The sequence below is a fragment of the Limanda limanda genome, chromosome 15 (genome assembly GCF_963576545.1).
Source record: "Limanda limanda chromosome 15, fLimLim1.1, whole genome shotgun sequence".
NCBI classification, from domain to species: domain Eukaryota; kingdom Metazoa; phylum Chordata; class Actinopteri; order Pleuronectiformes; family Pleuronectidae; genus Limanda; species Limanda limanda.
Window position 1 is genome coordinate 3,983,050 of NC_083650.1, and position 25,563 is coordinate 4,008,612.

Consider the following 25,563-nt stretch of genomic DNA (forward strand, 5'->3'; position numbering starts at 1 on the left):
GAGATTAAATAACTTTAACCCTGATTTAAACTCACGTTCTCATGTGTCACCATAGAGTCGGTCTTTACCCTCATCAGTGGAAACACATCATGACCTTCATTCATTCACAGACGTGATGTGCTGAGCTGAGGGAACTGAAACAGGCTCCGACGTCATGTAACAGGATTTCAGAGTCATAATGTCCAAACTGTGCTCAGAGTATTAGCAGACAGATTAAATCGGACGTGAAGTTCAAGGGTTTAATCTGAAACTATAATCTCATTTGGGAAATAAAAATTTCAAATTTATGTATTTCTGAATTTATTTCTGATGGATAGAAAGGTAGACTATTATTTTCATGCCAGTAACTGACTTTAGGAGGTGTTCAATATTTAATCCCCATCTCGTCTCGGAGCTCCGAGTCGCCTCAGCTGATTTATCAGGCTGCTGTGTGATAAATAAAGATTAGTTGGCTCCAGTTGTCTGAGGAGCAGAAACCTGCTCTCTGACTCACGTATGTCCTCACATCAGAAAGTCTGCAAAACCACATTTTTTGTCCTTTATCAATAATTATCCATGTTCCAGCATCACCCTCGCTTGACTCCAGTGTTTCTGGCTGCCTGAACTTAGCATGCAAAAGACAAAGTGAGAGTAATGCGGAGCTTTATTCTCCCAAACTCTTCAGTGAGGGGATTCACTTTGATGATCCGCATCAGACACGTTGCTGTTGAACCTGCCAGAGTAACCGTCACATGGGTTTATAAGTGTTTTACAGCCTCGTCTCTGCGGCTGGGAGGTTAATTGAGGATAAACAGGTAACCTGCTCTCTGTGATGAAAAGCTTCCACCTGAAAGTGTCACTTCGCTGCAGCGTGCACTCGCAGGATTTGTCCCCGCCGCCTTAAAAAAGACTTGTGAACGTGGGTGAAGCTGCATAATAATTTACCCCAAACTCCTGCAGGAGAGAAAATCACACAGGCCTGATAAACCAAGCGTGTAAAATGTGTCTCAGCAGTTAAATCAGCAGCACAGTTTTCATTTTAGAAGAAGCAACATTTTACGACTTTGGACTTTGAGGGAAGAAAACGCATTTGTTGACCTTTAAATGTCTAAAAATGTCTCAAATTTGCATTTAGTGTTGAAGTTGTTATTGATTTTATCATTATTTATTTCTGTCCATCAAATCCCTCATGTGTCAGAGCATTTTTTTCATTTGGCAAAAAATTCGATTTTTATGTTCAAAGGTTTTCCCGGCTGCCAAAGGATATTAATATTTATTTTGTGTATTTGTCTTTGTAGGACTGGTGTGTTTGTTTTCTTTGTGACAAGAAGCTAAATCAAAATAAGAGAAAAGAGAGAGAGAAAGATAGAGACCCTGGAAAAACAAGGGTGAGATTCTGGACGAACAAAACGCCACAGAGCACATATACCTTAAATCAATAGACAAACAGAATCTGCTCCATTGTCTCTATTGGATATGAAACTATATGTGCGTGTGTGTGTGTCTTTGTGTGTCTGTGTTTGTCTGTGTGTGTCCTGACTCCAGTGACCACTCAGGCTCTAGTATTGAGGTTGTTTTTTTCCGTCACAGCAGTGATATTGAAGCTGGAAACCTTTCCTCTGCTCCGCTGCCTCTGGTCTGAGCTCAACATCGATACAGCTGATGTGTCGCCACAAGAACAGAGAAGAAGCTTTTATGGAAAGCAGCTCAATCAACTGCAGCGTTTCCACCAAACTGGTGGTCGATGGAAACTCGTTCACTTCACGGCTGGCAAAGGGCGAGAGTCAGAGAACATCCTGGAACACCTACAGACAATTTAGAGTCTCTATTAAACTAACCCGAACCTACATGTCTTTGGACTGTGGAGTATCCAGAGAAAACCAACGCTGACACAGGGATTCAAACCAGTAACCCTCTTACTCTTACTCTGTGTTTTCCAGAACATTTTACAGCAACAACTAAATCAATTTGCCATCGAGTTATTTTAGTGAATGTGATGAAAAATGTAGGTAATTCCGATCGGAACGAGACATGAATGAGGAATGTCGGCCAGGAGGAATATTTCCATGATTACGACTGGGACAGCGTCCTTGCCACAAAGTCACGGCGGTGCTATGATTGCAAATTTAGGTCATGTGATGATTGCAAATTTTGTGCATTGATTAAAATGTGATTAAAGTAAGATATAACAGGTCCAGACAGTCGATACCTGAAACGAAGCCAACAGGACACATCAGGATCCTGAATGAAGATGGACGACGTGATTTTCACTGAACCTTCTTTGACACCATCGCTGCAAAACCCTTCCACTGCTTTGCTGCTGCTGTGTCAAAACTTTGTTTCCCAGACAATGTGTGACCTGATGATGAACCACAGCTGAGACCCATTTAGGTCGACTCTGCACCATCAACTCCCCCGTGAGTGTTACCAGCATCAGACCTGATTCCAGCTCGACAGGGAGAATGAAAACAAATGAAATCAGCGAGGCTCTCTGGAAGATGAACAGAGGATCATTTAAAGAAAACCAGGATCTTTAAATGGAGTTAGAGAACAGGTCAGCCCTGCGTTACCTTTCCTCTACACACAAACCAAAATCAAGAATCGTAAACTTAATGTATTCTCACATTTCCCTCGTCCGCTGAAGACATTGATCTGTTCTTGAACAAACAGTCTATTTGAACTCCGCAGCTCTTCCACCTCTTGCAGAGAATTTGCCTTCATGTCACTGTGTATGTGTGTGTGTAACAACTACTTAGTATTAATGGACACAACCTCGCCACAGGGCAGCCGCAAGACGAAAAGCTCCTCCCTGTGGTATTGTTTGTCTGTTGTCCAGACTCCAGCCTGCTCGCTGCACGCTCAACAATGACATCGACAGAGGGATCAATAGAATCCTCAGGAGAGAAAAGACCAGACTGAAGCGCCGCCGTCGCCCCGTCCGGATGTGTGCAGGAGGTGATTGTGACAAGGTAAAGTTGTTGTCTCCGAAGGGTGTGAGGGGAGAGTAAAGCCACAGAGGAGGAAGAAGACAGGAGTGGGATCTAAAAACTAGAGCTTCTCTCTGGAGATGAGGACAGGAAATATCAAATGTGCAATGCAGTACACAAATGCAGAATGTCATTCTCTTCTCTCTGGGTACAGTGCAATGGATTCATGGCAGCAGGCTGGATAAAAACAACTAACAAACATGACATCAGCGACATTGATCATTCCTGGCGTCCCCAGGTCCATTTCTGATGGAAAGATGTCAGAGGACGATCTCAACATGTTTATTTTTTACTAATAAATGTATTTCCTCTTTGGCAGCTAAACAAATAACATGAGCCATCAGGACCAATCAGTTCACACCAGTATCAGAGAATCCAGCTTCAGTATTTGAACAAACAACGCTTTAAACATCAATAGTGTCATTGTTAACCTTTGATATACCGAGGCTATGTCATGTATGCTGAAGCCAAATGATCCAGCACACAAACGCAGCCATCTTGCACTAATGACGTTATTTGGAACCTGCGAGGTAGTGGTCAGATACAGAGAAGGGAAGTGAAGTCCTGTTGATACACCAATCGTGAGTCGGTCTCAGCTGTCAATCACAACGTTTCAGCTGTTGGGATTTCCAACTTTTAACTATAATCTGTGCTGACAGAATTCCAACCAAATAAAGATAGAAGCATTTCAAATTATATTTGTACTCTTAACATAAAAGATATGAGTAGTTTTAGCTAGATATAAGGCCTTAGTACAAATGATTTTATAATAACCTTTTCCTCTCCTAATGTTTAATCTACAAATTATAAATGTGTGCGTCATATTGATGGTCAGTCTCACAGCTGTCTTGATAGGAGGTCAGACAGAGTGATGTTGTTGACTTAATTTTGTATGTTGCTTTGGTTTCGAGGATCCGAATGTTTACACAGTCAGGTTTGTTTTGATATAGCTGAAACATAATATTCTTTGCTTCGCTGGACAACAGGTTTGCCCCACATTGCATCTGCTGGTTCAAGGCGTTTCTTGAAGTTAACAGGTTGCCTAGCAACTATAGCGTCATTGGGAAAATCTCCCTGTTCTACTTCCGTATTCCAAATGCCAGGAGGATGGATTACGCCTGTTCACTTCAGAGGAGGAGGAACGAAGATCTACTGGTATTAAATAGACAGGCGCCAGATGTTCGAGGCGCTCTGATACAACTAATGTACTGGAAGCCCATTGCTTTACTGTAACCTGTTCATTGCTTTCTAAATAAATACTTTGATTGAGCAAACCGAGTTCGGCTTGTCTTCTCTTAAAGAATAAACAAACACGCTTCAACAATTTGGTGACCCCGACGTGATAAAGAATACGTTTTAATACAGCCTGATTTTAAATCATTAAAACAACTCATTAAAACTTATCAGTGGGATAAGAACCTCTCGCTGGCTGTGGAGTAGGACAAGGGACAGTGTTGGGGAGTAACGGAATACATGTAACGGCGTGACGGTACTTCTCGAGTTTATTCACTCTCTCGTAAATCCACCGGCGGCAAAGCCCCCAGGAAGCAGCTGGAGAGCAGGGCTGCCGTAAGAGAGCCCGGACCCCGGCGGCGTGAAAGAGCCTCACCGCTACCGGCTCGGGACCGTTACAGGCCCGGGACCGAGGCTCTGAGAGAGTTCCGTCGCTACCAGAAATCTACGGAGCTGCTGATCCGCAAGCTGCCCTTCCAGCGCCTGGTGAGAGAAGACCGACCTGCGCTTCCAGAGCTTTGCTGTCATGGCTCTGCAGGAGGCCAGCGAGGCACGCCGGGTTCACACCGGACGCTGAAGCGCCGGGCAGCGCTAATAATATCACCCGTTGACCCAGTAGTATAAAAGCATATGGTCACTTGTTGCTCCAACATTAACTGCAACAGCGTCCCAATTTAATTTCATCCATCTTCAAGAACTTCTCCGCTGTTTGCTCCGTTCAATGTCGGGTGTCGAGGGTAAATTACGTATTCTCCGCCCCCCCCTCTCTTTTTATCTTTATGACTGCTTGTGTGTCTGTAGTGGATGGGCAGAGGGGGGCATTTAATAATGTGATCGGTAAAATTGGTAAAATTAAAACTCCAGGACAACAGAAGGGGAATACAAACTATGGGATGCATACTTTATCATTTATATCATATAAAATGTCATCAATATCGTTTAAAATCATTTTTCAGTGTGTTTCCTGGAGCGATACGCTCGCGTCAAGCGCAAAAAAAAATAGACTCGACGCCGAAACGATCGCTGCACGGCGCGAGGCAGCCTTGGCGCAGGGGGGGGGGGGGGGGGGGGGGTCCTTCAGCGTCCGGTGGGACCCGCACAGAGGTGGGAGTGGATGGGAGCCGGACATCCAGCTGGCCCGCCGCATCGGCGGAGAGAGAGTTTAAACTGCTGCTGCTCCACTGACTATAACAACGCCGCAATCATACACTTAAAAAATGCAATACAAACCGCAAATATTCCAAGTATTCAGAATACGTTACTCAGATTAGTTAATGTAATGGAATACGTTACAGATTACATTTTTGGGCATGTATTCTGTATTCTGTAACAGAATACGTTTTGAAAGTATCCTTCCCAACACTGACAAGGGAGGAAAGCTGGAGGCCATGAGGTGATGTACAAACACCAGCTAATGACCAGAGTTTATACCCCAGCAGCTGTATGACGCAAGCAAGAAGCCATACTTGAGGAAAATGTATTTAAAATCGACTTTAAATATTTGAGATCTGTCCATGTCCTATCTGCTAACATGGAGGATATAGGTTCAGGACCTATACCGCAGCCAGCCACCATTAGGCTTCATTTTTAAAAGCTTGATCAAATGCGACTGCTTATAAAAGCACATGAAGAAACTTGCTAGCTTAGCAGCATGAAAGCTACAAACAACCCACAATGCAACACTTTGCAAGAGCTGTTCTTACAACAGTGCTTCGTCCTCAGATTTAAAGATTCTGCATAATAAAATTGAATTAAAAGCCTCATTTACAAACACATCTGTGCTGTGGTGCGTCTCGTCTCATGAACGTCACGGTGTCGACTGTAAACATTGTGTATGAGAACAAGAGCTTCCATTCAGGGACTCTAAAAAACTACGTATACGCTCTCAGAATCCAAATTAGAGAGGAGACATTGTCTGTGGTCGTGGATAGCATAATCACGGATCACTGAAATGTGAGGAGCTGCGGCTCAGCTAACAAAGCTAATCATAGAGTGAAGCAGCGACGCAAAGGGAGCAACTTACCTCCAACTTAAAGTCCTGTCGCTTGTGAAACTCAAACCTTAATCAGTGGTGGATGGTTCTATGCCAGGAGTTTTTAGTAGAATGAAGCAGGGATGAGTGAAGATGTGAAAACGTCACAGTTCTTCTCATCAAATGTTTCCAGATTCAGACTGTACCTGGTTTTCAAACTGGCAAATCATGTCAGCTCCATTCAAACCTCTCTCACACGTGAGCCCCAGAAGAGAGCCAAGGCCGTGCAATATCTGAATCCTAATTTATTTTTAAAGAACATCTCCACGCAGCCAACCTTTATAAACTAGTGTGTGTGTGTGTGTGTGTGTGTGTGTGTGTGTGTGTGTGTGTGTGTGTGTGTGTGTGTGTGTGTGTGTGTGTGTGTGTGTGTGTGTGTGTGTGTTTGCACGTGTGTGTAACAGTCACTCTGCTGCACTCTGAGCTGCAGACAGCCACAGACCAATTCGCTCCCTGGGCATTAAAATTACATGTTGTCATATTTAGAAAAGTGTTTCACATGCATATTTGAAATGAAACAGTTGAACTTGGGCACTTAACTGCAGTGTGTGTGTGTGTGTGCGTGTGTGTGTGTGCGTGTACATGAGTGTTTGTGCTATGGCATTAACTGCCCCTCATGGATTCTGGTGACACAGGTGAGTATTTCTTCCTATTCCCTGAACCCCTGGTTATTGAGAAAGCTGTAAAGAAGTGGTCACCTCAGTTTACAACTTACTTGAATCTTCCCTGACAGTGTTGGCACCGATCCCCGACCCATCCGTGGTCGCAGGAGCAGCTCCCGTTCACGCACCTCCCTGAGGAGCAGCTCTTGTCGCAGGACTTGGACCCGGACGAGGCTTCCGCATGGAGCAGGAGCTGGAGCATCACCAATAATCCCAGGTACCTTCTCCACGTGCCCTTCGTGGAGGAGCCGGTGCAGGTGCAGAGGAGCATCTCCCCGGTGGGATCCATGATGGAAGAGGAGTGTGTGGGTTCTCCGGGAGGCTGCAGCCCCGGAGGAGGGAACCAAACTGGGACTTTACGCAGCTGGATGATCCACTGGCATCACACCAGTCCACCCATGACGCCTGCTGGGAAAGGCGCAGGTGAGATGGTTTTACGCACAAGCACAGGACGCGTGCCAGAAGCTGCGGGACGAGACAAAGAGATTCAACTTTGACTGAAACACTCCAGACTTTAAAATGATTGGCAACGTGTCTCCAACCGGATCATCTTCCCCGAGCCAGCGGGACATAAACCCCGCTGTCCCCTCAAGTCCTCCAGAGAACTTAGTGGTCAGGGTTCCGATGTCAACACGCCGCCGTGGACGGATGATGAAGCTCCCGCAACGTTAACCTCCATCATCCCGCAGAGAAAGTGAAACGCTCCAGTGACGGTGTGCAGGCTGGTCTCACGCCGGACCACGACGTCCTGTGTGCGGTTCGGATCCTGCGGAGGAGGAGGCTGCGGCAGCGGTTGCTCTCCCGGTCTGCTCCGGTCCTCCGCTGGCTCCTGTCTGCGGGGAAACTCCGGCACGAAGCCCGGAGCATGAGCAGTGTGTCCGCACGGTTAAAGGGACAGTTCCCCTAAAACATCCATCCAACAAACACATGTGGCAGAAGACACAGTCAACACAGAGACAAAGACTGAGAATGAGACAGACACAGACACAGACAGACAGACAGACAGATAGATCAGCAGACATGCCACCATGAAATCTTTTATTTCACAGAATAAACAACAACAACAATCTCAGTTATTGTTATTTATACTAGTTTTATATTTAAGTTTTATGGTTTATTGTCCGGCCTCAATTTCATCTCTTGTCACAAATCTTGATTGTCAATTTTCTATAAGAAAATAATATAATATATTGTTCAAACTCGATGGATGGATGATAGATAGATAGATAGATAGATAGATAGATAGATAGATAGATAGATAGATAGATAGATAGATAGATAGATAGATAGATAGATAGATAGATAGATAGATAGATAGATAGATAGATAGATAGATAGATAGATAGATAGATAGATAGATAGATAGATAGATAGATAGATAGATAGATAGATAGATAGATAGATAGATAGATAGATAGATAGATAGATAGATAGATAGATAGATAGATAGATAGATAGATAGATAGATAGATAGATAGATAGATAGATAGATAGATAGATAGATAGATTGGCTGACATGCCACCCTGAAATATTTTATTTCACAGAATAAACAACAACAACAATCTCATTTATTGTTATTTATAATAAAGTTCATGGTTTAATTGTCAGGCCTCAATTTAATCTCTTGTCACATATCTTCATTGTCAATTTTCTATTTATAATATATAAGAATATAATATGATATATTGTTGAAGCTCGATAGATAGATAGATAGATAGATAGATAGATAGATAGATAGATAGATAGATAGATAGATAGATAGATAGATAGATAGATAGATAGATAGATAGATAGATAGATAGATAGATAGATAGATAGATAGATAGATAGATAGATAGATAGATAGATAGATAGATAGATAGATAGATAGATAGATAGATAGATAGATAGATAGATAGATAGATAGATAGATAGATAGATAGATAGATAGATAGATAGATAGATAGATAGATAGATAGATAGATAGATAGATAGATAGATAGATAGATAGATAGATAGGTAGGTAGGTAGGTAGGTAGGTAGGTAGATAGATAGATAGATAGATAGATAGATAGATAGATAGATATGTAGGTATGTAGGTAGATAGATAGATAGATGGATATAAATCATTGTTATTCAAAATATAAAGAGTGTTTTTCACTTTGTAAATAATCGTTTATGGTTTCATTCACATTCACTGGATGATTAGTTCTTTGAGGCTGGATAAGGACAACGGTAATGTCAAAAACATATAATGTTTCCCAGTCTACACACGCACACACACACACACACACACACTCACACACACACACACACACTCACACAAGCACTCACACAGGAAGTTATGAGAACAGGACAACCACAGGGACTGATGGGTAATAAAACTGCAGAATGATAATTTCAACTGGAACAACTGCTCGGAGACAATTTGGAGACACAGTCTCAAATCCATTACTGCAAGGACTGGATCAGTTTATTACTCAATTATTATTATTTATCTGTTTGTTCCTGAGAGGCTGGGACAGAAATAAAAGATGTGTTTCCCTGCAGTGTCAGTGAGGGATCACCTGAACATGCACAGTAATTATCTGACATGAGAGGAGGATGTGTTCAAATCAGAAACCTGGAAGAGTTTGAGTTGATTTAGAGACGAATGAGACGGAAACATTAAAAACCAGACAGACACGGCAGAGGCTCAATTCCCAGAACTGTCTCCCTGCTTTATAACTTCATCTCACTCTGACGGCTTTAAAGACACTGAGTTGTTCTTCGGAGCCGAGCGACGCTTTTGGAAAACAAAGCCAAGATTTGCATCTGCTCCCCCCGAGGGCTCCTGAAAACATCCAGCCAGCCAGGAGACGATAATCCTCCAACTCCTCCCGAAGCAGCACATCACCCTGCTGCAGTGATGGAGAGAATCATGACATATTGATCACAGCAGCAGCTTATTGGAGACCTTGTGAGTGAACACATGAATATTGAATATGAATCTGACTTTGTTTTAAGCCCTAAACGGCCTCTCAGGTCACTCCTGATGCTCCAAAGCTCCGTTATGAGCTGGAGCAGGAAGGCTGCGGATGATAATTTGCTTTCACAAGCTACAAGAAAATCAAAAGAGCCTTTATTGATTGTTTTGATGAAATACACACTAGGGGTTCTGTGTAAAGTTTAATTTACTTACAGCTGCACTGATCAATATTTTATAAATGAAAGTGGCAATCAGAAAGAAGTTTATTAAAATAAAGTCGCAGAATGAGGAAACTCAATGATGGTTGAGCCTGTGATGAAAGTGTTGCAATATTTGTACTTTAGTTGTATCATTAACTGAGTTTCTGTGGCTCAGACTTTGAATAAAGATGGACGACACGTCTCTACTTCCCCACACTATCCAGAAATTAAAATATAACGGTACGATATAAAGGTACGGGCGCCACCATCTTGTGCCTTTGACGTTACCAGGATCCAGAATCTGTCAATCACCATGTCTCCGGCTGTTTTTATCCTCTATTAATCAAAAACAAACTTTGGGCCATGTCCAATCTGCTGACATGGAGGAGGTGGGGTTCATGATATGTACTGCAGCCAGCCACCAGGGGTTGATGGAGAGACTTAGGCTTCACTGAGAAAAAGTCACTTCCTCTTTCAAACCACCTGAGGCAAAGAATTAACTCAGAAACTAATGAGACTGCTGCAAAATACGATTTCTCTAACTGGTTCTCAATTTCACAAAACATCGTTAAGTTTTGTTAGAAGTTGATTAAAGTTTGAAATTAAAGAATAAAAAACCCAAGCTGACTGGGATGAACGTTACCCAAAATGCAATGCTCTCTTTTTAAACTCTCTTATGAAGACAATTAGGGAATGTAGGGAAATGATTTAGGGAAAAGGATAAAAGAAGAAATGAAGTGAACAACAACTACAGATCCATCGTCATTTAGTAAATACGATTTAAAGCAGATTTTACTTTCACAGGTTTGTATCCTTGTGAGGGTTGCATTAATCTGCAGTATTTGAATATTTCATATCTACTCTTTCTTCATCGTCCTCTGCTCCTCTCACAGTTTGGATTCACTCTGGTTGAGTTCCTCTCCTCTCTGACTTCAGCAGGTACAGTATTCTGGCCAGCAGCCACTTCTGGAGGAAACAGCTGGTTTTACTGCAGGCTGGCGTTTCCTCTCCTCGCCCCCTGGGACACGCAGCACTACCTCCTGCTCCTCACGCTGCACCTCCACGCTGCTCCTGCTGACAGGCACTTTTTTGCTTTGTCCTAATTTTGCAGGTCTTTTTTTTAAAACCAGCAACAGGGCCATCTGCCTGGGCTCTAAATTAGGACGAGTATTTATCAAATGTCCTGTGATGGGAATACTGATCCCGGCTCTGCGTTGCCCTGCAGGTGGAGATAACTGACAAGGTCAAGGTTACGGAGATACGCCGCCTTGTCACATCAATATTCATTAAATTTCTGCTCAGATATGAAATGGAAAATTAATTGTTTGTAGGAATTTGGAGGCACGAGTGACAGTTTAATGAGACCTTCTGTCTTTTCTGACACATTTAACTAAATACATTCCTCTGCGGTGGCGTCCTGAATTAAATGAACGCAGATAAAAGGCATCAAACTCCTGTTGAGGAACACAAGACGCACAAATCTACTGGTTTAAAAGTCCATGTGACAGTAAAGGGGGAATTAAACCTCACTGTTGCACTGTGGGTAATGGTTTTGGCTTGTTGTTATTCCTGCATGGAGTTGAATCCTTTTATAGATCATTTTTAACCTGCACCCCAGGGGCCAAAGTGGGAATATTGATTGTCTTACACAAAGTACCCTCCTGGGAGGAGAACAAGAAAGACAACAAAAAAAGAAAACTCATATTGATTTTTGACAGTTTGTTTATGATTAAACTGGAATAAGTCACTGCAGCAGAGGAGGATGAGGAGGATGAAGGTGGGTTATAGGAGGAGACAGACCGAGCAGGTACACGCAGCGTCACTGGTTTACTCTGGTTTCTCTTTGTGCTCACGCTAATGTCGTTCTCTGGCAGCTGTGTCGTGTTTAATTGAGCAGATGTTGCATAAAACATGCATGTACACACACACACACACACACACACACACACACCGCACAGTGTATGATATCATGTCAGTTATTTCTGTACAAGAACAGAAACACACACCAGTGTGAACAGAAAGAGAGAACAAGGCAGAAAGAGCAGAAATAAAAGATTACAAAAAGATTCTAATTTTGGACTGATATTTAGCGCCCCCTGCTGTTTGATAGCTGTTAGTGCAAATGGCACTCAAATATATTGTCATGTTTCTGGTTTATTTTTTTACCTTTTGACATTTTAATAATTCCACAATAATTCAACATTTTTGTGTTTATCAGATTTGCTTTACTGGAGGATGAAGAGGGTGTGATGATGAGTAAACTCCAGCTGCTGATGAAGGCCGCAAAGTGAGTTAAACTTGTAAACGTCTACATGTCATAAATTATCTTTGATTAAAATATTGTGGGTTTTATTGAGTTTGAGTTAAGATCAGACTAAGTGAAAATGGAGGTTGAAAATAATAATAAACTTAAATAATATGAGACCATATTCATATAAATCATTGAGTGTGTGGGTTTTTCTATTTCTCAATAATCTTGATTTTGTTGAACTTCAGAACTTCAGTCAGTCATGAATGAAAACCTGTTTATTCATTAGGACTAAAAATAGGAACATATTCCTTTATCTATTTAAGAACAATGCAGCGTCTCCTGTTTCCTCTTTATTCCACAAAAATAATTTTCCTTTCATTCCTGCAGAGGAAACAAAAAAAGTTCCTCTCAGGCTTCAGTTATTTTCCTGCAGCTACAGGGACGTTACCTTCATCCTGCTGTGACCATAGTTACAGTCGTGATGACAACCACAGAAGGATCCCATCCACCGCCGCTGCCAGCCGGCCGCGTTGCTTTGATTTAAGAGAAGCTGAGTGAGCAGGGAGGGAGGTCAGGACGTGGCCGGGGTCCAGGGGATTTCCTCGGCCTGAGTTTGATTTGTATCTGCAGAGCTGTACATGACACACCAGCCGACGAGCTGCAGGAGGAAAAGAGTCAGAAAGAAAGGAGAGAAAGGAGGATGTTGCTTTCAAGTGATGGAAAAACATCTGTTTCCACAGCCTCAGCATGCGGACTGGAATATTATTATATGTACAAAAGAGAAGATTTTCAGGATCCAATTTGCCTGTAGAGATAATCTGTTTATACCAGGTAGAAACAATTTACAGGAGCCTGCAGCAGCACATCTGTGACAATGTGTCATTAATAATATATAAATATAATATCAGTTTACTACCTGGAAACATTGTGACATTTGCGAGAGAGGGGGAGAATTTCAAAGGTCATTGGTCACTGTGGCCTCACAAAACCCTTTTTTCCCTTGTGAACACACACCTTAAAAACATCTTGAGAGAAACCTCTCAGATTTGGGGATAAATGTTTGACTCACAGATGAACTGATTAGATTTTGATGGTCAAAGGTCAAAGATCAAGGTCATGGCGACTTCACAAAACATGTTTCTGGTCTCTAACACTGGTCTCTAATTTCTTCTCATTTTGATTCAGAGAGCAACTTATTATATTTCAGTGCTCAAAGGTCAAAGGTCACAGTAAATGAAGGTCAACTGATAGTGCTCAGGTTGGTGAGGACAAACAAACAAATGATGGTGGAAATTCTAGTTGTTTCTGATTCTTTTTCATTTAATCTTCTGCATTGAATTAGTTTGAGTTGTAGTTGTGAGGATTCACCAGGAGGGTTCAGTAGTGTTCAACTTTTAGACGGTAGGTACCACAGAGTCACATCTCTCACTCATCTTAACATCAGTTATCTCATTTCTACACCTTTATAATAAGACTTCATCCACAGTCATCACATTTGTTTTATTTAAGTATTCAATGTGAGTAATAGTAAGCTTACGCACACTTTGAAATAAGATGTTTCAGGGTTTCAAAGTAGAAATTTGTCTTCATGTGCTGAGAACATTCAGGAGAATAAAAAAAATGTAGGATTTTTAAGTATAATCAGGACACAGAGACATAGATGGTGATTTAAAGTTACTGAAATATAATAATAATAACTTTATTTGTAGCACTTATCTTAACAAGGTTACATAGTGCTTCATAAAACTTAATAACTTAACTTAAACTTAATAACCTGACGAATGGTACATGTCAGTTTCTCTCTGTATCCTTGCTCTGTGATGTGTTGTTGAATTCTCTGATATATGATATTGTTTGAATGCAGATACTGTCTGAATATTACCTTTGCAGATCAACGTGCAGCTGCCACAGCGTGAACGGCTCTCGGCCTCGTGCTGCGTCCACCAGGTACAACATGTTCCCACAGCGATGCTCTGATGTCACTAAATGACACCAGATGCTTTGACCCTTCTCTTGAAGTCTTCACCTTTTCAATAAATCACATTATGCCGTCGGTGAAACACACAGAGTCTCAGGTTTGTGCAGAAAATGCAGAAAACGATCCAATTCCTCTGGAGTCCATCGCCTCACACGCTTTGTCTGATTTGATTTTACTCTATTCAACACAATGATTTTATAGTGAAGAGGCGTAGATGCAAGATTCTACATGCGCGCTGCGAATACTTCTGTGATGTAGTTTTTTAAATGTATGAAATTCCTGGTAAAATTCCCATGTTGCAACACAATCCTTAAATCCAAATCCAAACCACTGTATTTGATCCTTGGTCCCACTTGAGCAGCGATGCGGCCAAAGCTTCTCAGCTATGGTAAATATGATACCTCTGTCATATTAAATCAAACTCAGACAGACAATGAACCTAAAACTGAGGAGATCTGACCGAGTGATTGATGTTGTGTTTAGTTTTTTGTGCAAAAGTTAAAAGTTGGTTGTCAGTGCTGCACACAGCCGGACCATGTGGCCAATAAAGTATTATGGCACGCGATCATCTCTTTGAAATTCCACACATGCCTCACATATCCCCCCCCCCCCACACACTCATCCCCTCAGGCCCCATCTTTTATGGAGCTGGCAATCGGCTGTTATCTAGAGGCTGAATGTTAATATTTCTGCACCTGGACTTCCAGCAGAGGGGGGAGACAAGTGAAGCTAGAACAGCCTCAGTGTTTTTAAGCAAACTTTATTCATTCTGCAGAAACCAGGCGGATGCAGGGTGAAATCTGATTGGCCCCTGAAGTGACCCTGTACTGTCAGAAGTCAACAAACAAACAAACAAACAAACAAACTTCCTAACAATGAATTGGATCACCTGAGATGAAGTCAGAGCTGATGATGACTAACTTCACTTCACCTTAAGAGGAGCCTTGCTCAAGGGCAGTGGTGCAGAATGTAAAGCTTCTATTTTTCTCAAATTCATTTATTCTCTCCTCCTCCTGTCTTCTCTTTCACCTCTTCCTCTCCACCCCCTCTTCCTCCTCTCTCTCCTCATTTTCCTCCTCCACTTACTCTCATCCACCTCCTGTCCTCTTCCTTCTGCTCTCCACCTCCTCTTCCTCTCCTCCTCCTCTCCTACTCCTCTCTTCCTCCTCATTTTCCTCCTCCTCTTCATCCTCTTCCTCCTCCTGTCATCCTCCTCCACCTCATATCTTTCTCCTCTTCTCCTGTCCTCTCCACGTCATCTTCTCCTCCTCCTCTCCTCTTCCTCCTCTTCTCCTCATCTAATCTATTCCTCCTCCTCCTCTCCACGTCCTCATCTCTTCCTCTTTTCTTCCTCTCCTCTTCCTCCTCCTCTCCTCTTCCTCCTCCTTTTCCTCTCCACGTCCTCTTCCTCCTCCACTTCATATCTTCCTCCTCTCCTCCTCATCCACCTTCTATCTTCCTCCTCCTCTCCTCCTCCTCTCCTCTCCTCTCCTCTCCTCTCCTCTCCTCTCCTCTCCTCTCCTCTCCTCTCCTCTCCTCTCCTCTCCTCTCCTCTCCTCTCCTCTTCTCTCCTCTCCTCTCCTCTCCTCTCCTCTCCTCTCCTCCTGCTCCTCCTCTTCTCTCCTCCTGCTCCTCTCCTCCTCTTCCTCTCCCTCCTCATCTCCTCTTCCTCCTCCTCCCGTGTCCTCCTGCGTCTCTCTCCTCCTCAGTGTGACAGCAGCCTCCCAGAGATCTGACGTGTTTTTCGCATTTCCTGCGCCAGAGAGAGACGCAGTCGGAGGGTCTGTCTCTGTCTGTGGGGGGGGAGGCAGCAGCCGGAGGAGGTATGTCCACCCCGGGAGGAAGTTAGGGATCAGTGCACGAAGCCAGGCCGAGCAGCGAGCACCGAGGAGCCGCTGTCCTCCTCAGATACCACCGGGATCTGCTCCTCCAGCTCCCGGAGCCTCCCACGCCTCCTCCCGGTGCCATGCGCCGCGGAGCAGCCTCCTCTTCCCCGGAGCCACCGGAGCCTCTGAGCCCGAATGAAGCCATGACGCACGGACTCGGATCTGGGGCCTTTGGACCTGTGCGCTTCTGAAGGAGGCGTGCACGCTGCGGGTTCCATTCCCTGTCACTTCTGAGAGAGGAGGCGATCACAGCGGGGGGGAGATCACAGGGAGGAGCAGCACGGAGCCTCCACTCCGCACCAGGAGCCGCGGGTTGCTGTCTGGAGGAGGCGGACCAGTGCACACCAGAGCCCGAGCCATGGTGGTGTTCAACGGGCAGCTGCGGATCCGGATCCGCGAGGCTCTGCAGCTGCAGCCCACCGCCTGGTCCCTGCGCCACGCCGCCGCCGGCCCCCGGGCGCAGGGCTTCCTCCTGGACACCTACATGGCGCTGAACGTGGACGACTCGCGGGTGGGACAGACGTGCACGAAGCAGAAGACCAACAGCCCCGCGTGGAACGACGAGTTCACCGCGGACGTGCACGACGGGCGCACGGTGGAGCTGTCCGTGTTCCATGACGCGCCCATCGGGTACGACGACTTCGTGGCGAACTGCATCATCCAGCTGGAGGACATCCTGCATGAGGACAGCAAGCACTTCGAGGACTGGGTGAGACACGCAGACACACACACACACACACACACACACACACACACACACACACACACACACACACACACACACACACACACACACACACACATGCATATTTCTTTATTGTGAAAACATCAGTGCAGTGCCGGCTCTAGCCTTTATGGGGCCCTATGCGAAATCTGATTTAGGCCCCCCCTCATCCGTCTCCAATATTTTTCACTGGTAGTTGTGTTGGTGTGATGATTTCAGTCCTTCTCCAACTCCAGTTAAATGTTCTGGAGTTTCTGAACGTGATAACTCAAATCAGTAAAATGTCAGAGTGAGTCCATGTGAGGAAAACAACCGGGAAATGTTCTGGAAACTTCCCAGTGAGCGAGTGGACGTGTTGATGAGGTTTTTAACACCTGATGGACGTGAAACAAATATCTCAGGATGAAGAAGAGGAGCCGTAGGCGTAGAAGACGAAGACTTCAACTTGGAAAGACGAGGAGGTTCCAGAGCTTTTGGTGATGAAGGCCGACGCAGGTGTCCGGCCTCCTGCTCTACAGGCTCCGCCCCTAGCCTGGATGTTCCCCACATGTTCCTGTTGTTGAGTCATGATGTATGATCTTTGGTTGGTTTATGATGAGGTTCGACCATCAAGATGCCTTGTGGAACATTTCAAGTTCTCTCAGGGCTCCACAAGTGACCACAGCTTGAGTTTAGTGTCTGTCTTGTCCAGGTCTCCCTCGAAAAACAGTTTCCTAATCTCAGTGTGAAGTTTTTCAGGTTAAATAAAGTCTAAATAATCTCTTGCTGGGATGGAGACTTTCACCCCCCCCCTTGCTTTGGCCCAGATTGATGAAACAGTGACATGTCTCGTCAGAAAATATGGAAAAATCAAATGTCTTGTTTTGACCAGTGCACACCAGAGCCCGAGCCATGGAGGTGTTCAACGGGCAGCTGCTGATCCGGATCCGCGAGGCACTGTAGCTCCAGCCCACCGAATCAGTGACATGTACTGTTTTGAAAAGTGACATTTCACCTGACCACACATCGCCTTCAGACGCCGTCTACAAACCAATGCTTGGGTTTGTTGCCGTTTGATTGGAGTCATATTTAAGTGAAATAAATCCATGCGTTCTTTCATTTTACAGTAACGTCCACTCTTCGAACACAGGTGTGCAGATACACAACAAACACACAGTGTATAGATCCGGTTACCTTTGTTGTGCTCTTGTTAGCTGAACTACTGACCCACAGCAGCATGACAAAAGATGGAAAGAATGGATGATGCGTGTGTGTGTGTGTGTGTGTGTGTGTGTGTGTGTGTGTGTGTGTGTGTGTGTGTGTGTGTGTGTGTGTGTCAGGGCACATGCATGATACACACAGCAGCATAAAGAAGCTGTTCATTGTTGTCTGAAGCCGCCGAAGCAGATGAATGTTTGAGTGTTTTATTGATGAGGCCATCAGGTCCATTAGAGGCAGATGCAGAGAGAGAGAGAGAGCGAGGGAGGCAGAGGACAAGATGAAAGAGAGGGAGGATGATGATGATGAAACAGGAGGGAGGACAGGAGGAGGACAGGACGGAGAAAAGAGAACGCTCGTCTTCCAGCGTTGTCTCCTTGGTGTAAGTCTTTAAAGTCTTTGGAAGTCAGCGGGAGCCGTGTGTTGCTCCACGTGTTCTGTCAGTGAAGACTCAGCTCTACACTTTAGGTTTCTGAAGAAGATGAAAGTCACTGGTGCCTTTAATGATCTGGTGTAGAGGTTAAGTCACAGTTCTGATCCATGTGAGCATCCTGCAGCAGATCCTGTTAGGAGAAAAAAAGGGTCTTTGCGATTTCATAACGCTGAGTCGACAACTTTTAAGGTGTCTCGTTGATTTAAAGTCACCGGTGTCTCGCTCTAATCCAGTTTCATCCTCTGGAATGAAAGGAATTTTTGATCCGTCTCCTCCGGGCGTTTCGAGCCGTTCCCATGGGCACTGTGGGCTGAACGTGTCTTGACTTAAGCTGTGTCGTGCATTATGTAATCTCACACAGAGACAGACTTGACATCACCTTGAGAGAACTAAACGCCCCGTGTCGTTTCCCAGTGAGTAATGCTAACGTCTGACTGGAACTGGGTTTACTTTACGCCTTGGAGAACATGCGGCTTCAGAAGCTGGATGACGACCGGCTGATTCGGGACATTCCTGGATTCATGGACTCAGGCATGCATGAAATATTGGGAAAATACCAACATATGCCATGGAGGGAAGTTTGGCTTCATGCAGATTAGCACTGGGAAAAGGAGAGTCAGGTTGGTTTAGCGCATTAAGACCTAATGTACTGAATTATAAACCTCAGCCTGTCTTGAAAACAGCTAAAACCTGAAAGAACAAAAGTTGCAAACTTATTAAATCATGATGGAAACAGGAGCATCGTTTAGATTTTTGAGTGAAGAGCGTGTGAACAGAAACTTTGAATCCAAGTTGTGACAAGTACCTGGTTTTTAACAGAAAACAAAACAGAAAGAGCAAACGATAATGTCACTGTTCTGCTGCAAGTCTGAACACAAACTGTCAACAATCAGCGTCAGAAAATGATCCACACACACACACACACACACATACACACACACACAGTTGAGTGAATCCACATGTCAGAAATTGAATTGTCATGCAGGTGTGAAGAACAAAATGCTACGACATGAAAACTGTTGTGTTCACGCTCATAATAAATGTGTCTCTCGACAGTTTGACCATTTCCTGAGGTGCCAGAAGATTAATGCTCCCACTTGACAATGCAGCGCACTTTTATTTGAGAAGCAATTAAAAACCTGTTGAGCAGAGAGATTCTGCAGGATCGAGCGTTTGTTATGTCGTTGTCGTTCTCACAACTCTTTAGTGCGGTGTCGTATCAAACCTCAAGACTTCATTCCTACTGTTTACAAACATCAATTTCCTCAATAAATACCATAAACAGGAAAAGGCCTGTGTCCACTAATTAAATAATAATAAATAACAGGATTTAAATAAACACGATCAACTATAGGAACACAAAAACTACAAGTCTAAGAGAGATTTGTAGATAGATAAACAGTTCTTTTTGTTTGGTGTGTTCGCAGAGACCTTTGAGTTAATCAGCATCATTTCACTTTCAATGAGTAAAGTCTCTTCTGCTGAGGTCGTGCTCGTGGTTTCCAGTAACAGTCGGATTCTGGTCGTCTGGCTGAGAAAATAAAAGACGTGAACAAGGATCAGATTCCTGAATCTTGGAGGAATTTCTGCTGGGCTCTGAACAGTGATTTCATGTGTGGGCAGCCGCCTTGTTAGAACATGTCATGGAAGAAAGAAGCGGAGACAACAAGTGTTTGATTTTACTACAGGACGGACAGCGAGGGAGGGTGGGTGGGGGGGGTGACAGAGACAGAGAGGGAGTTGAAGAAAGACGTCTGGGCTGAATGGTGGAGTGACAGGGGGGGCGGGATGTGGGCGCTGGTGGAGGCAGCAGCGTCTGATCTCTGTGCGTCACTTTAATCAGAGTTTGTTCCCAGATCAGTTTAAATGTTCAGGGCAGAGAAATGAATTCTGGGATCGTCACTTTTTCAGTGTCTGTAAATGTTTGGTTGTTGGATGAAGACACGAGTCCTGAGTTTGAAAGTGTTGACAGTCGATATTGACCCGGGTGCAGTTCTGTAGCTGTTCCTGTCACAGGCTTCTCCAAGCGAGTTAGACAACAGGGCGATTTAACTGAGGGAAATATATTCCTCCCCCTGGAGGGCAACACTCACACTGCAGCTCCTGCTTTTATAATTAATACACTGACAAACCTTGAATTAAAGCCCAGTGCCAACCAGTGTGGTCTCATGCTATATACGTTTGTTTTCCATATCCTGATCCTGATATATCACGTTCACAGGAGCATGAGGTGACCTTAACCCTCGACCACCAAATTACAATCAATTCATCTTTGAGTCCAAGTGAACATTTGTTGTAAAATTTGAAGAAATTCCCTCAAGGTGTTTTTCAGATATCATGTTCACAACACAGTCATACAGGGGGCCATTCTTGCAAACCCCCCCCCCCCCCCCCCCCCCCCCCCCCCGCAATAACAAAGTTCTGACTCTGTGTGTTTCCTCCATGATGACGTGTAAAAGCAGCAAACTGAGAATATATCCACCTCTGGCTTTTTCTGTCAATATAAATATCTGATCACTGGCTGATGCAGAGAAATCCTTCTGAACTTGAATCTTGAATTTCCATCACAACCTCTTTCTTTTGAGTTGTATCCATAACGGTGTGAAGAGCGATGAGACGGTCGAAACTCGCTGCGTTTGTGCAATTCATCCACCGCATTGTTTGTGTTTGTCAGATTTCTAATAATCTGAATAAGCTCTGGCAGAACTGCTTTTAGTAAACCAGAAATAAATGTCAGGTGAAGTGGAGCAGAGATACTGTAAATATGTGCGTGGTTAGAAATGATATGACAACATGAAAACGGGCGTAAACACACTTTTCACATGTTGTTGGTGTGAACTCGATGGTGACGGCCGGTGGAAAGGAGTCGTTCTGCAGACAGAGGAGAGAAAAACACAGAAATCACTTGTTCTGAACCCTGATCATGAATCTGTGTTAAAGTTCGTCCGCTCACATCGAGAACTTCCCATTCAACACTCACCACCCACTCAGGTGAACATGAGACGCTGCTTCACATCATTGATTTTTTTAAAGAGCCAAAACTCAGTGAGTGGATCAACAACACAGATGTTTTTATTTCTGTCTCTGTTTCTCCTCCTGTGTGTTGTTCAGGTTGAGATCTGAGCTCATTGTAGAGGTTCTATCAGAGTGACTGTGTCAAGTGTTTGTGTGTGTGTGTGTGTGCGCACAACTTGTAGGTTACACAGCTTCAGGAACAGTGAACATCATTCATGGCTGTTTGGATGGTTGTGTGTCTGTGGTGAGAGCACAGGATCAGCATCTGACTCACTGTTCATACCTGAAGAGAATAGAAGCTATAGACTCACAAAAATGAGGCCAAAATATCTCTGACATCTGGCCCTGCTGACATTGGAGCCAAAGATGTTGAATTCATCTAAAGAGGATTTTGACTTGGGGCACAGTCCCACATACTGTGAATGGAGGTAAATAATAACCACCTGCCGTGACGCACATGGTAATCAGTTGTGTGGTCTGTCGATCGTTTGAGGTTGTGGTTGTGGCAGGAGCAGTTTCTGGGGTGTGAAAAATTTGTTGTCAACGGCATTACACAAAAAACAGTTGAGGGTTTTCTACGGAACTTGGGGAAAGGGTTTGGTGTGAGTCAGGGTGACAGGTTCACTCATCAGAGAGAGAGAGAGAGGGAAGTGCACTGATGCCACTTGTAGGTATGAGCACAGCTGCAGGTGAAACCATGAGGTTTGTCTGCGTGCACGGTGAAATCTTTATGGACGATAGCGCTGCACACAGCTGTAAAATTAACCAAAGGAACACAACACAGAGTTAGAGATGTCTCCTGTTATTGTGAAGAATGTAAACAAAATGTTTTGGTTGTGATGTTGAACTGTGACAAAGTCAGTTTGCTGTGTGGTCGTCCTGTGGTTAGACGAGTCAACGCCGGCGGTTCAGCTGCAGGAGCTTACGGGAAATATTTGTAAAAGTAAGAAAAAGTCAGCTCATTTTTATCTGATGAGACAATGAGTGTGATGTCTTATGTTAATGAGGGACGTCCCCTGTCACTGTAGCAACGTGTTCAGCCATCAGAGGAATGTGGATGCACCAGAAACCTCAAAGCACAAGACCCTGGCACCAGTTCTGAAGCTGGTGGCTCCCTGTTTTTGCTCAAAGGCACTTAAACAAGACAAGCCATTCACCAGGATTTGTTACTTACGCTTATTACCATTAAATAGACGTAATTACTCAAAGGCACGTCAGCACTTTCAGTGGCGTCCGTGTTTGGTTTCCTCTGTAAACTCTGGTGCAGACAGAATAGAGGAAGAGCTCCAGCCTGCTGCCTTCTTGACCCTGTTTCCCTGCGGGCCGTCTTACAGGGGTGTCCTCTCTGTCCACTGGAGGAAACAGGGGCAGGGCTGTGTGTGTGTGTGTGTGTGTGTGTGTGTGTGTGTGTGTGTGTGTGTGTGTGTGTGTGTGTGTGTGTGTGTATGTGTGTGTGTGTGTGTGAGAGAGAGCCTAAATATAGAGGCAGTGTGTTTGAGTCACACGGATTGGCCCTACTTCCTGTTTTCACTGTCCAAGTTACTTCCCAGAGAAAGAAGGGAAGACAGAGGGAGTGACGGCTCCTCAGGTGCCTCCTCTCCTCCCTCTGATTCCTTCTCTTATCACTCGTTTATCTGGCGTCCAGCGTGTCACTCGCTGTCCATCACGGAGCGATGCAGTCGCACAGATATGTGAGGAATGTAAGATGCAGCACTGGGCTCTTCCTGCTGCTCCTGTCAGCACCACTCAGCATAAACACGACTTCTCACAGCAACACACGCCAGAGAGAGAAAAACACTGTTGTTCAGCAGCTGTTGTTGCTTCAGTGACGAGATTCTCTTCTATTTAAGGTCTAATGATGTTTTCCTCTTGTTTCTGTCTTGTCTCTCTTTACTGTCTATCTCTCCTGCACTGGTGGATGATTGTAAACAATGTTAAACGTCACTCAATAGAGCAGATACCTCCGTCAAAGGTCAATTCAATTAAAGTCACCGCACTTGATTGCATCCGATCATAAGCTGCTTTCAGACCTGCACTGAAGAACACACGTGTTCCTGAAATGTTCTGGAGGTTCTGTATGTGAGAACAAACGTCTGAGTCAGTGTGAAACTGGATGAACACAAATATCTCAGGATGAAGAAGAGGAGGAGCCGTACACGTAGAAGACGAAGACGTTGACTTAGAAAATGAGGAGGCTCCAGAGCGTTTGGTGATGAGGGCCGACGCCAGTGTGGATGACCTCCTGCTGCTCTACAGGCTCCGCCCCTCGCCTGCATGTTCCCCACATGTTCCTGTTGTTGTGAACGAGTCGGACCCGGAACAATCTCCTGCTGCTGCTTCACAGGAGAAACACTATACACAAAGTTTTCTAGAGTTCAGTTCTTAAAATAGCTTTTGATATCAGTACCATAAATATGTTTTTCTTCTCATCACGATCCATGAATCATTCTCCTATTTCACAATGTTAAAGAAAGTGATAAAAAGCAATTCCTGAATCATCTCTCACATCTAGATGTCTTTCTCAACAAGTCTCATCCATCCACCAAGTTTTGTTGAAATGTAGTTTTGTGTAATCCTGCTAATTAAAAGATGAAAGTGAGTTGGATGCATCTGTGCTGATGCTTGTGGATGATGAAGAGATGTTCAGATGTTCATGTACTGAAGATGTGATGTGATCTTAGCGTGTGTGGAATGTCTGTAACGTAAATCAGCCGAGAGTTCCACACGGCAGAATTCAACTCTCGTCATTTCCTCACAAACAGGATGAGAGGAGAGAAAACACCCTGTCATCACACACACACACACACACACACACACACACACACACACACACACACACACACACACACACACACACAAGCAGGCGGCCTATTGATGATTTATGCTTATTGTAAAAAGATGGATGCAAATAATCTGCATCACGCTGTTTTACATTGTTCCTGTTTAGCCACCCGGCAATAATAATTAAGGAAACTTGATTCGTCCAATTTTCCAAAATACAAATTTAATCTGCAACAAGTCAATTAATCAATTAGCCAATCAGAAGAAAATTATATTGAAATACATCATTTTTCAATCTGAAACACCCAAACTCTCTATTTTCTTTATAACGTTTATAGTTAGATTTGTTAAATTAAAAACAAGGAATTTGAAAACTTAACTCAACCAAACTTAGCTAAATTAAAATGTGTTTTTCAGTATTTCCTGATACCAACCTCCTAAAAATATGTCTCTTTTGTTCGGGTTCTCTCTTGACCAATGCGCCATCATTCATCCAGATTTCATGGAAATCAGTTCTGTAGTTTTTGCGTAATCCATCTGAGGTACTTTCCCACATTCACCAGTTGGTTCATCGTCCCCTCCCGTCCCCCTCATGTCCCCCTCATGTCCCCCTCTCTGCCTCTGTGTGAGTACCAGTGAATCAGTAGCTTTAGTTTCTTTGAGGATACACTCAGCCACATGATTCCAGCTTGACTCAGGCTCATGTGATCTGTAAAAGCTTTGGGACAGCTGTGTGTGTGCGTGTGTGTCTGTGTGTGTGTTTGTTTGTGTGTGTGTGTTTGAGGAATGCGTCTCAGTTATTGGGTTAAAATGAAACTCATTCAACTTCAGTGGACGACATGTGATGTTAATAATTGAATCTTTGAATTAACTTCAGACACAGAAATGAAAGAGCAGAGAAATAAAAAAAACCAAGGTGCCCAAACACGGACACGCCTTCTCTGGGGCTGCTGGTGGCCTTGTTGCCATGGATACTGTTCAAAACAACCAAATAAACAACACAAACACAAACAGATTATTCACGGCACCTTGACTGGAGGGAGGTCGTCCTTCACATCCGGAGAAATTCAGCATCATGTGACATGAAGGACAGAGACGCCTCTTGGAGGTCGTGGTGATTTGACCACGTTTCCTCCGTGTTGGACACGGACGCCGAGCTCTGTCCTGAACGAGGAGCGTCCCCCTCATCTCCGAAACCCTTCAGATTTAAACCAGAACCCGAATTGAACTGTAAGAGTTTCCTGGAAAGTTCTTTTT

The 25,563-nt window shown here is 44.1% G+C and overlaps 2 protein-coding genes across 2 annotated transcripts in view; one reads left to right on the top strand and one right to left on the bottom strand.

The window, feature by feature from the left end:
- The window catches only part of atrnl1a (attractin-like 1a), a 182,918-nt gene extending 175,736 nt beyond the window's left edge, over positions 1-7,182 (bottom strand). Inside the window, exon 1 of the mRNA XM_061087743.1 lies at positions 6,947-7,182. Coding sequence (XP_060943726.1) covers positions 6,947-7,182 — 236 coding nt within the window. The remainder of the gene's footprint in view (positions 1-6,946) is intronic.
- A 9,329-nt stretch (positions 7,183-16,511) lies between these two features.
- LOC133020950 (protein kinase C epsilon type-like) overlaps positions 16,512-25,563 on the top strand; it is a 47,115-nt gene continuing 38,063 nt past the window's right edge. Inside the window, exon 1 of the mRNA XM_061087725.1 lies at positions 16,512-16,865. Coding sequence (XP_060943708.1) covers positions 16,515-16,865 — 351 coding nt within the window. The 5' untranslated portion in view covers positions 16,512-16,514. The remainder of the gene's footprint in view (positions 16,866-25,563) is intronic.